Below are 13455 nucleotides of genomic sequence, written 5' to 3' on the forward strand. Positions count from 1 at the left end.
TGCATTTCTGCCAAAAAAGTTCAACCTTCATCTCATCTATTCAGAGAACATTGTCCCAGAAGTATTGTGGAACATCCAGGTGGTCTTTTGCAAACTTGAGGTTGTAGCAATGTTTTTATTGGAGAGCAGTGGTTTCCTCCATGGTGTCCTTCCATGAACACCATTCTCGTTCAGTGTTTTTCTTATAGTGGTCACATGAACAGAGATTTCAACAAGTTCTAGAGATTTCTGCAGGTCTTTTGCTGTTACCCTTGGGTTCTTTCTCACTTCCTTCAGCATTGCACATTGTGCTGTTGGTGTGACCTTAGCAGGACTGCCACTCCTAGGGAGAGTAGCAAAAGTACTGACTTTCCTTCATTTGTAGAGAATTTTTCTTTTTGTGGACTGATAAACGTTACATTGATTGGATCACCTAACTCCAAATAGCTCTTGTAGGAGGCATAACCTCAGAGGTTCACATTCTTTTTTGAACCTAGACTGTGGTTGTTTAAATGGTCTACTCGGTAATGTTATTAGTTTAAGCAGATTGTGTGTATTATTGTGACTCAGATGAAGATAGACCACATTTTATGAAAACCAGGTAATTGCAAAGGGTTTACAAACTGTTTCTTGCAACTGTGTGTGGGATGCTTCATTTATTTTGAGTAGTTATGAATGGGATTGAACATCATGCAGTTATAAGTGAACATTCTCTCTTTTCATGGAGAAAAGATCATGAATATACCACTGAAGATGTTGGACCTGACCAGTGCCAATGCCACAGGTCCCACCTACAGCAATATTCAGAGGCTAAGATGATTGCCATCCAACAACCATGGCCACTTTTTGTTTTGGTCGATATACCACTGATTATTGCACTGATTCCATTGATTTTTATTTTTACTGACAATTGACTTACCAGCCCTTTACTGCACCCTTCTCCTTCTCCCGGTTACACCTATCACCTGCCACCACCTTTCCTCCCCCCACCTTCCTCGTCTGATTCCTTCGCACTTCTTTTGCCATCCTGATGAAGGGTCTCAGCATCAAATGTCAACTGTTCACTCTTCCATAGATGTTACCTGGCATGCTAAGTTCCTCCAGCAATATAATTACATTGTGTTACATGATCTTGATTTAATCTTTCCTCTAAATGTTGATTAAAATTATATTGAAATTATTGAAAAGCCAGTTCTTTGAATTGTTAGCTTTAGATGAAGGGCAATATTTTGATGTTACCCTGTAATAAATAAAGTGCTTATTCAGAATTTCAGCCTTGTCTCAGTGCTGGCTCTCTCATCTATAAGGCAGGGCCAAGGTTCAAGAATCTGAGACTTCATCTAAACTGAAACGCATTAAAATACTTGAGTGATACTGTATTGTCATCCACTAGATAAAATACTATTGTGAGGTCCCAACTGTTCTTTCAAATGCATTTTTAAAATCCTATGTTTTAAGAATTCTGCAGTTTTATTAAATCTGTATCCTTCAAACCGCACTAGTAAACTATCAGAGGTCGCGCGCAGGTCGATGGAGCAATACCTTATCTCCCACCTGGGTAGCCTCCTACCTGCCGGCATGAACATCCAACTCACAGACCTCCGTTGATACCCCTGCCCCCCCCTTACCCCCATCCCTATCTATTATTTCAGCCTGGTTCTCTTTCTCTCTCTTTTTTCCCCCCTCACTATAATCTTCCCCCAGCCCTACCTTTCTTTCTCTTTTATTTCCCATAATTCTCCACCTTCCCCCTAGCCCATTTCCCTCCAACCTATCACTTCCTAGCTCTCTACTTTATCCCTCCCCCCACTTCTTATCCCCCCTTGACCATCCCATGTTACTTCACTCCTGATGAAGGGTTTCGGCCCGAAATGTCATCACTACCTCCTCCCATAGATGCTGTCTGGCCTGCTGAGTTCTGCCAGCATTTTGTGTTTTTAGTAAACTATCTGAATTTTGTTTGTGGCACTTTTGTATAAATGGATAGACTGCCACAATTTCCTGTATATTAGAGAAGTAATACATGAGCATAGTCACATAGTTCAGGAAGTCTTGAGACTGTGGCAGCTACTATGTAAATACAGTTTTATGCTTAATGTGAATATTTAATATTTCTTGTTCACTCTACATTGCAGGCTTTTGAGCATCTTTCAATATTCCCACTTACCCTTCTGCTCTTTCATTTCTAAAAGATATTTCTGCCATTTTGTTTTCTTTCACTTAGTTTTCTTCTCAGCCTCTACCCCCATGTTCAACTTACTGACATGTTTCTGCATGTTGAAATATATATATATATATATCTCTGTGAACGCTCTCAGCTTTCTACCTGCAAGATTTGTAAAGGTCAATTTCTTTTTCAGATCACTTTTTATTCGCTTGTTAATCTGTTGAGAGCTGTGCTTATTTAGACTGAGCCTGGTTCTATACATATATTTATTCTGTAAAAGTACTTCAGTTGACTGTTGCTGAATTTTAACTAACATTGCATTTGCTTCATCTCTTTCCTCATCCATTGAATTTAATCCTGTTGAAGGGATTTTCTCATCTCCTGATTTTTGGTGTATCTGAATCTAAGATCATGGTGAATCTTGTTCTTCTGTAGTTTCTGTGCTCCAAGGGTGCAGCAAATTCCAATTCTATATATTGCCTGGGACATTTTTCAATACCAAGTCATGATAGATATACCCCTTGTGGGCTTCCATCGATTTAGTACAAAGCAATCTTGAACTACACTCACAAACTCTGTTTCAAAACACTTTTTTGCCTAGAAATTCCCAAAAGGATGTTTGTGTGGGGAAAGTTGTAATCGTAAGTGTTGCGGATCTGGAATTTGTTCTGGGGTACAATACCTATGTCAGGTTGCTGTTTGTTGATTATAGCTCAATGTTCAACACAATCATACCTCAGTTCTAATCAACATGCTCCAAAATCTGCAACAGGATCCTTGACTTCCTCACTGGGAGACTATAGTCTATGTGGATCAGAAATAACATCTATGCCTCACTGACAATAAACCCTAATGCACCGCGAGGATGTGTGCTTAGCCCACTGCTCTACTTTCTCTACACCCACTTCAAACACCAACCATAAATTTTCTAATGGCGCAACTATTGTTGGCAGAACTTCAGATGGTGAGGAAGCATGCAAGAGCAAGATACATCAGCTGGTTAAGTGGTGTTGCAATAACAACCTTGGAAATTGGGAACAGATGTTCTCAGGGAATGTATGGAAGAAATGTGGCAAATGTTCAGGGGATATTTGCGTGGGGTTCTGAGTAGGTGCATTCCAATGAGACATGGAAAGGATGGTAGGGTACAAGATCCGTGTTGTACACAGGCTGTTATAAATCTAGTCAAGAAGAAGAGCTTACGAAAGGTTAAAAAAAACTAGGTAATGATAGGAATCTAGAAGATTATAAGACTAGTAGGAAGAAACTTAAGAATGAAATTAGGAGAGCCAGAAGGGGCCATGAGAAGGCCTTTGCGGACAGGATTAAGGAAAACCCCAAGGCATTCTACAAGTATGTGAAGAGCAAGAGGATAAGATGTGAGAGAATAGAACCAATCAAGTATGACAGTGGAAAAGTGTGTATAGAACTGGAGGAAATAGCGGAGGTACTTAATGAATACTTTGCTTCAGTATTCACTACAGAAAAGGATTTTGGCAGTTGTAGGGATGACTTGCAGTGTACTGAAAAGCTTGAGCATGTAGATATTAAGAACACATTGGAGCTTTTGGAAAGCATCAAGTCAGATAAGTCACCGGGACTGGAGGAGATGTACCTCAGGCTACTGTGGGAAGCGAGGGAGAAGATTTCTGAGCCTTTGGCAATGATCTTTGCATCATCAATGAGGATGGGAGAGGTTCTGGAGGATTGAAGGGTTGCGGATGTTGTTTTCTTATTCAAGAAAGGGAGTATGGATAGCCCAGGAAATTACAGGCCAGTCAGTCTTACTTCAGTGGTTGGTAAGTTGATGGAGAAGATCCTGAGAGGCAGGACTTATGAACATTTGGAGAGGTATAATATGATTAGGAATAGTCAGCATGGCTTTGTCAAAGGCAGGTTGTGCCTTATGAGCCCGATTAAATTTTTTGAGGATGTGACTAAACACATTGAGGAAGGTAGAGCCGTAGATGTAGTGTATATGGATTTTAACAAGGCATTTGAAAAGGTACCCCATGCAAGTCTTATTGAGAAAGTAAGGAAGCATGGGATCCAAGGGGACATTGCTTTGTGGATCCAGAGCTGGCTTGCCCACAGAAGGCAAAGAGTGGTTGTAGACAGGTCATATTCTGCAAGGAGGCCGGTAACCAGTGGTGTGCCTTGGGGATCTGCTCTGGGACCCCAACTCTTTGTGATTTTTATAAATGGCCTGGATGAGGAAGTGAGGGGATGGGTTAGTAAATTCGCTGATGACACAAAGTTTGGGGGTGTTGTGGATAGTGTGGAGGGCTGTCAGACATTACAATGGGACATTGATAGGATGCAAAACTGGGCTGAGAAGTGGCAGATGGAGTTCAACCCAGATAAGTGTGAAGTGGCTCATTTTGGTAGGTCAAATATTTCAGAATATAGTATTAATGGTAAGACTCTTGGCAGTGTGAAGGATCAGAGGGTTCTTGGGGTCTGAGCCCATAGGACACTCAAAGCTGCTACACAGTTTGACTCTGGTTAAGAAGGCATACAGTGCATTGGCCTTCATCAATCATTGCATTGAGTTTAGGAGCCGAGCGGTAATGTTGCAGCTATACAGGACCCTTGTCAGACTCCAGTTGTAGTACTGTGCTCATTTCTGGTCACCTCACTACAGGAAGGATGTGGAAGCCATAGAAAGGGTGCAGAGGAGATTTACAAGGATGTTGCCTGGATTGGAGAGCATGTGTTATGAGAATAGGTTGCGTGAACTTGGCCATTTCTCCTTGGAGCGACAGAGGATGTGAAGTAACCTGATAGAGGTGTACAAGATAATGAGAGGCATTGATCGTGTGGATAGTCAGAGGCTTTTCCCCAGGGCTGAAATGGCTAGCATAAGAGGGCATAGTTTTAAGGTGTTTGGAAGTAGGTAGAGGGGAGATGTCAGGGGTAAGTTTTTTACGCAGAGAGTGGTGAGTGCATGGAATGGACTACTGGTGATGGTGGTGGAGGCAGAAACGATAGGGTCTTTTAAGAGACTCTTGGATGGCTACATGGAACTTAGAAAAATAGAGGGCTATGGGTAAAGCCGAGGTACTTCTAAGGTAGGAACATGTTCGGCACAGCTTTGTGGGCCGAAGGGCCTGTATTGTGCTGTAGGTTTTCTGTATTTCTATGAGAAAGGCCTGATTGGTTCAAGCTGACAGGAAAGTGACAGTAGCTCAAATAATTACATGTCACAACAATGGTTTGAAGAAGAGCATCTCTGAACGCACAACATGTCAAAACTTGGAAATGGATGGACTACAACTGCAGAAGACCACAAACGTATGCTCAGCGGCCACTTTATTAGGTACAGTTAGTTAAGGCCATTAACCCTACTAGGGCATAGGCTATCAATAACAGCTTGCAGAGTTTTCACGCAACTCTTTCAAATTGTTCCCAGGTTTTGCCCATCTTCTTGGATCCTTCCTGTCCCAGGGTTGAGGTTTTTGGAGCTTCGATTGGGGTTTCTTTAGCACTAGGCATTTACAGGATGGGATTGCTAGCTCCAGGCCCCTTCTGCTTCCTTTCGCAGCTGGGCTTGGGACTATCCATGGCAAAGTTATTATCAGGTATGGGAGGAACTTAATGAAGTGGCCACTGAGTGGAGGTGTCTGAGATACTAACATAGGTACTACAAGATCAAGTAAGAGGCTGGGTATCATGCAGTGAGTAATTTACTCCTGACAATTCCATGCCTTTCCACAATCTACAAGATTTAAGTTGGCAGTGTGATAAAATACTCTCAAATGGGCTCAATGAGTGCAGCTCCAAGGATGTTCAAGAAGCTCAAATCCATCCAGGACGAAGTAGCCGGCTTGATTCATACTCTGTCTGTCACCTTGAATGTTCATCCCCTCCATGGTAGGTGCACATCAAAATATACCATCTACAAAATGTGCTGGCCTAGACGACTCCAACATTATCTTTGTCACTAAAGACAATGGTTGCAGGCACACCGAAACACGACCACCAATGTTCTTACCTTTGAGTTGCACATTTTATTAAATTCCTACCTAACAACTCTGTTGAAATGCCTTAACCAGTGTGATAGTAGCAATTTTAGAGGGTGGTGTTAATTTCCTAATGCATATTTGATTGAAGTTTCCCATTAGATGATGAGAGGCATAGACAGTCAGAGGCTTTTTCCTAGGACTGGAATGGCTAGCATGAGAGGGCACAGTTTTAAGGTGCTTGGAAGAAGGTGCAGAGGAGATGTCAGGGATAAGATTTTTATGCAGAGAGTGGTGAGTGCATGGAATGGACTGCCGGCGACGATGTTGAAGGTGGATACGATAGGGTCTTCTAAGAGACGCCTGGACAGGTGTATGGAGTCCAGAAAAATAGAGGGCTATGGGTAACTTGAGGTGATTTCTCAGGTAAGGACATATTCGGCATAGCTTTGTGGGCCGCAAGGCCTGTATTGTGCTGTAGGTTTTCTATGTTTCTATTATATTTTTTTTTACCCAGAGTCTTCATTATTTTTATGAATCAAGCTTTAATATTCCTTGCATTGATCTGATTATATGTTGCAATTGCTTCCGTTTTGCATTTGGATTTGTCATTGGACTTTGACAGAAATAGGCTCGAGCTCTACACACACTATTTCTATCCTGTTTAAGCACACAGCTCTGAATGTTTAACTATCCTTTTGATATTTACCACACTCTGTAACCCTGCAACCTCCACTTCCAGCTTCTTATTTTATCGTTTAGAGTAGTTTTGTACTAATCATATTGTATATTTGTCTCTTTTAATGTTTCTCAATTTTTTTTTGCTGGTACCTGATTCTCCAAGACTGGTATGCAATTATTTAAATGTTTCATGTTTTAATGGATGAATGTGTGCAGCTGATTTTCTCTGTTTTGCTCCTGCAGTGTTTGTCTTGTATCTTTATCTGAGTCTTATTCATTGTATTCTCTGTCTCTCTTTCTCCTTTGCTTAATTTTTTTCTCTTTGATTTTCTTAGAGGTAGCAGGATATGACATTTTGTGCAAAACAAGGATTTGCTCTTGAAGGTGGACTGTATGTACAGCAGCATATGAATAAAATGTGTCTTTCAGGCCTCACTAACTTTCTTTGTAACACATCTCTTGTCTGGTACTTTCTGCTTGCCTCCTCCTGTGAACTCCATTCCTCGCTGCCTCCCCCACCCACTCTCTATCACTATTTCTCTCTTCATCTTCCTCTGTCTCTTTATCACTCTATTTATCTCTGTCTCACTATCACTGTCTCTGTTTCTTTCTCTTCCTCCCTCCTGCCTTTCCTCCTTCCCTCTCTCTCCCTCTCTCATCCCTTGTGTTCAATGTAGAATGAGATCTTCTAAGGAACAGGAAGGTTTCCATGACAGAAATATACATTTGGCTTGAAGGTAGAGAGGCATAGGTTTCTGAAATGGTGAGGCTCAGGGAAAGTAGTCAATCGTTTGGCTGGACAAGAACAAATTTATTTAGTGAAAAAGGTTGTAAGTCACTGGAAATCAAATGAATGTGGGTCTTAAAAAAATTATATAAAAAAATTGCTGGTGCTTGAAGTTTGAAATAGTGAAGTTCTAGAAATATTCAGCAAGTTCAGCCATCATCTGTGGAAAGACAAGTGACATAATGCTTCAGGTCAGAATTAGGAAAAAGAATTTAAGCAATTGAATGAGCATTCAAGACTGAGATCAAAATATTAAGGGAATGCAGGGTTCTGGAAACCAGCTGGCAAAGCGGATATGTGGCCATGATCTTATTGAAGTAAAGAGCGGGCTCCAAGTATGACCTACTCCTTATTTTTCTAATGTTTATAATAATGACTAACCTGAATTTATGGTCAGGGTGGCAGACAAGGAGTAAGCAGGCTTCGAGGCCTTAAGTAAGGAATTAAATAAACTTTATCTGTTGAAGACCCACTTATTGGATATAGAATTCAAGTAAAAGACAAATAAAACATGCTTACATCAGCACTTAGCGATCATGAACTTGGAAATAGAATAGAGTTAAATATAAACTTTGAAAGAGATCCTCCTTTCTCCACCACTGTTTTGTCAATAGGTCACTGTCTTTCCGCTCATTGATATTGGTTACTGCCAGCCCACTGGCCTCTTTCCTGTCAGAGTTTTACATTCCCATTTTATTTCACCCAGCCTTGGAAAGACTAGAAGTTATGTACAGCATTAAGTTCTGACAGAAGTAGTATAACATTAAGGTTATGGTACAGTAATAATGGAATATAAATTGCATTGTATTATATAGGATGTTGTCTCAGAATGAGAACAGTGTGAATGAGGAAGAGCAAAGCAATTACATGCAGGTATAATGTCGTCTCTTTATGCACCTCTCATCCTTTTCACCGTGATCCCACATTTATGTTCTTCAGTGGCCTATGGGATGAGTTTTCAAATAGATTTCTGAATCCTATCCCCTTCCTTTTGCTCTTTATTCCTATTATTTTTCCACCTTTTCCTTTGATCCCTTTCCATCTTTTTGAAGCCTTTCCTCCTGTACTTCATTCTGTCCATCTTTTCCTTGCTGCGCAGTACTTTCTTCCAACCCTTTTGCCTTCTCTTTTTCCCATACTTGTTTCCCATTCTTTTCTCTCTCCTTGTGGTCTGCTCCTCTCCCTTCCCTACCTTATTCGTTTCCTTTTCCTAATTTGGATGTGTTTGTAGAGTGCATTTGACAAGCCCTATTTCTTTGGAGTTGCAATTAGCCAAATTCTCTCACTGCAGAGAGGTGATTTGCAAAATATCTTGTGTGTTTGGCAGTGGGATATGGTTTAAAAATAGATCACCAAAATAAATCAGGCAGGAATGAGTAGACGGCAGCCCAAAGAATGTATAGTAACTAATCATGAGGATACGATTTAAGTACTGTACATATGGGTAGTCAGGGGCTGTCAGATATTGTCAGTGTAGCTTTGAGTGAGGGAAATCCTGCACACTAATTTTGAATTTTTTGAGGAAGCAACTAAGAAGACTGAAGAAGGCAGGGCCATAAATATTGTTGATATAGATTTTATTAAGGCACTTAACAAGCTCCCACATGGTAGGCTGGTTCAGAAGGTTAAGGTACGAGACCAATGCATGTTGGCTAATTAGATCCAAAATGATAGTCAGGAAAACTGATTGGAAGTCTATGACAAGTTCAGTGGAATTTTGTTTGATGGAATTTAATGTTGACAAGAGGGGTGATGATGCATTTTAGAAAGTAAAGTGGGGGTAGAACCAATGCAACAATTAGTAGGTGCTAACAAGTGTTGAAGAAGGACATGGGGTTACAAGTCCATAGTTCTCTAAAAGTGACAAAATAGCTCTATTGGGTAGTGAAGAAGACATATGGCATACTTGCCTGCATAGAATATAGAAGTTGGGGCATTGCAATTTTATAAAATACTGGTTAAATTATACTTGGACCATTGTGTGCAGTTCTAGTCACCAAACGATAGGAGGGGCATGATTGCACTGGAGAATGTACAGTAGTGAAACACTAGAATTTTGCTTGGAATGGAGGATTTTGGTTATGAGGAGAGATTAGATAGGTTGGGCTTGTTTTTCCTGAAGTAAAAGAAGCTGGGATGACCTGAGAGGCATGTAAAATTATAAGTGACATAGATGGGGTAAATATTAAGAATAGTTTTCCCATGGCATGGGTATCAAAAATAAGAATGCACACAGTTAAGTTGAAAAAAGGAGCTTTAAACAATTTTAAGGGGAAAGTTTTTTACAAAGAGCATGGATGATAGCAGTAAATCACTGCTAGAGGAAGTGTTCAGGAGTTATTAAAACAGGCACTTCAGTGGGCAAGGCATAGAGGATACAGATCAAATATGGGCAAGTAGTATTAGAGTACATGTGCAAAAAGTGGTAACTGTGGACATGGACTGCTGAATACCCATTTCTGTTCCATGCAACTCTGAAACAAGTAGAAGGGCCAGGAGCACAGCAAAGAGATGCCAGGGAGTCTGGTAGAGGTTCAAGGAGCACATGGGAATATCAGAAAAGGTGCCTGAGGTCCTCAGAGTTTTGTGGGAGGGCTAGGGGAAATGCAGTAAAGTAAGGCCTGGGGAGTTTGTGACTTCTTTTATGATAGAAATTTATTTGTATTATTGTTGACAAAAATCATGGTAATTTCCTCAGTAAACTATTGAAGTATACAAAAAGGGATCATCTTTTGTCCTGTAAATCCATATTAATTCCCCAGAGAATTTAACATTAATTGTCTTCTCATCAGTACTGCTGAAATGTGTCCTGTGGCAATCAGTCCTGTGGCAACAATAAACAGAAAATCGCTACATTGAGTTAGCAAGGAATATGAGAACAGACAAACTCACATTTCAGAAATAGATCCTTCCTCAAAATGTGGAATATTAATTCTGTGGAAAGGTCTTAAATACAAAAGGTATTTACAATATTTTCCATTTATATTTCAAATGTCCAATCATTTGAAATTTGCTGTTCTTTATTGAATAATTGTAAATTGTAGGGACAATTGCTACCAGACTTAGAAAAATTATTTTACTAATAACCAAAATGAACTGATGTATGTTGAAAAAGAATATGTGTGACATGGATTGACTTTGTTTTCTGATCTCTAGCAAATTTAGTCCAGGAGTCGCATGAATTCTAAAAAGAAATAGCCAGATATGTACAGCTGTGCCCTACAGGTATTATCACTGACTTGTTGTGAGATGTGTTAGTTTTGCAACAGCTGTAAATGCAAGATGCAAAAATTACTATGTTACAAGTAAATAAATAGTGCAAAAGACGAATACTGAAGTAGTGTTCATGGGTTTATGGACCGATAAGAAATCGGATAGCAAAATTAAGAAACTGTTCTTAAAATGCTGAGTGTTGGTCTTGGGGTTCAGCAATTATTAAAACACTTGTCCTGCAGTAATTCACTTGGAGGTTGCATGCAATCAATCTGTAACTACCCCTTTTCATTTTCAGTTTTGTGATGAGCACCTTTTGTTTTCATGAGATGTAGATTGCATTTAATTATTGTCTATCACTAACTGTCTTTGAAAAGCCTTGGTACAGTCTACATGTAGATACTCTCATGGTGCTGTTAGTACTGACTGGCATTGGCATGATTGGATCGCATGATAATGAAGGAACTAATATATTTCCAAGATAGGATGCTGTGTGGCTTACAGGTCATGGTGTTCCTGTGCTCCACTGACTTGTGCTTCACTTAAGCAAAGGCTGTGCTTTGAGAAATGTAGCAGAAGAATCCTACTGGAGTTTTTGCCATTGTCTTATGACTCGAGACAAAAGTTGATAGTTCAGAATTTGTGAACTAAAAATAAAAAATACAATTTTCTCTTCCACTATTGTATATTTTTAAAGTTGTACTGCACAATTCACTGTTTAATGCAATTGGTGTTTGTTACTAAATCTAAAGGTTAAATATGGTGACTAATAGAGTGTGTGTGTTGCTCATTTATTAGTATTTGATTAAATTGCTTAAATGAGCATTTTTTATTGTTCTTTGGTACACTGATTATACATGAAAAGGATATCCAGGATGAGGAAGTCCAGACAGTCCCATACCTTCTTGTACAGAGTGTTGTTGTTGATGTGAACATGTTTATTTGTCCAGTTAAGTAATCAGAATCAGATTTATTATCGCTGACAATATGACATTTGTTGTTTTGTGGCAGCAGCACAGTGCAAACACATAAATATCTATAGATTACAAAAATAAATGAATAGTGCAAAGGAAAGGAATAGCAAGGTAATGTTCTTGGACCATCAAATATCTGATGGTGGCGCTGAAGAAGCTGTTCCTAAGTTATTGAGTATGATAAGATATAAAATTTTAAATTATGTGACAAACAAATGGAACAACAGATTCTGGAATCTGAAATAATGAAGAAGTGCCCAAAGATCTCAGTTAGTCGAGCAGTGTCTGTGATGAATAATATGTGTAGGTATTGCAAAATGGGGAATAACCACTCTGTGAAACAATCTGTACCGGACAGATGATGCTGTATTATTAGTTTATCACCATGATAAAATATGTAAAGGATTAATTAATGCCAATGAAGTAGTAATCAAAAGTAACATTTTTACTTGTTCTTCTATTTGAACAATTTACACATGGATTATCTGGCTTCTCCACAGATGAAACTGTTAACGACACTCTCTGCAGCATCATTTTTACTGTCAAAATAATCAATTTTGGGATGAAATTACAGTTTTATCAATTATTGTGATGGCAGCTGTTCAATACCTTTCCAGCATCAAGATGAAGAGCGACGACGTCAGTTGAGAGAGAGAGCTCGTCAATTAATTGCAGAAGCTCGATCTGGAGTTAAGATGTCTGATCTCCCAAGCTACAATGAACTGTCTACAGAAAAGTTGAAGGAAAGATCAAAGACTGTTGGAGGTTAGTAATACCCGATGTGCAATATCTCATTTAATTATCAGGAGTTTCATTCTCTCGTATCTCAATTCAATCATAGTGAACAAAAGAAATGAAATATTGCCCCTAAGATTAGTGGATATTTATCTTTAATATAAATAATATTGCAGCCCTATTGTTCTTTGTTAAAGTTGAGTACTGCCTTTTGAATGACGACCAAGGCCTTGCATCTTTTACTAGTTTCTCCCCTCAAGTTTTATCTGAGCTCTTGTCCATAAATGTTTCTTCCTATTCCCACTACACCTTTGACTACCATTTTTATCTTTCTAGCATCAACTTTATTCATATCTAGCCTCATCATCCTTCTCAGAAAAACTTTGCCTCCTCCATCTTAGAAAATCTGCCCATCTCCAACCTTCATTTCATCTTTGGAACCCCTGAGTATTGTAGATCTGAAGTTCATGTTCTCCCTTTCTTGAATTCTTTAATTGATCCTAACCAATTATATTACTACCCCTGTTCTGGTACTATTCTGTTCTTATAGAATGTTATATTAATATGTTTGTGACAAATCTTTATCTTCTTGATACAATTGACCATGCGATTCTGCTCTATCAGAGCATCTCCATCATTGCCATATGTATGTTGGCTTGTCCTGTTTGTATCTTTTTATATTATTTGATAGGATTCACTTGCAATGGCATCCATTGTTAGCTGTGACATTCTCTAAAGATCAATCTTTTTAAACCTATGTGAACTGAATATGCAATAACAGTTTTCACATGTAGGCTGACATCTCGGGCTTTAAGACCATAAGATATGGGATCAGAATTAGGCCATTTGGCCCATCGAGTCCACTCTGCCATTTCATCATGGTTGATCCATTTTTCTTCTCAGCCCCAATCCCTGCCTTTCCCCTGTACCCCTTCATGCCCTGACCAATCAAGAATC

The 13455-nt window shown here is 39.4% G+C and overlaps 1 protein-coding gene across 4 annotated transcripts in view; it reads left to right on the forward strand.

The window, feature by feature from the left end:
* The window catches only part of ehbp1 (EH domain binding protein 1), a 389918-nt gene that overhangs the window by 288941 nt on the left and 87522 nt on the right, over positions 1–13455 (forward strand). For all 4 annotated transcript variants that reach the window (XM_073051179.1, XM_073051180.1, XM_073051181.1 and 1 more), the window contains one exon: positions 12381–12528. In XM_073051179.1, the coding sequence (XP_072907280.1) occupies positions 12381–12528 (148 nt within the window). The remainder of the gene's footprint in view (positions 1–12380; positions 12529–13455) is intronic.

This window comes from Hemitrygon akajei, chromosome 7 (assembly GCF_048418815.1).
Source record: "Hemitrygon akajei chromosome 7, sHemAka1.3, whole genome shotgun sequence".
Lineage (NCBI taxonomy): Eukaryota > Metazoa > Chordata > Chondrichthyes > Myliobatiformes > Dasyatidae > Hemitrygon > Hemitrygon akajei.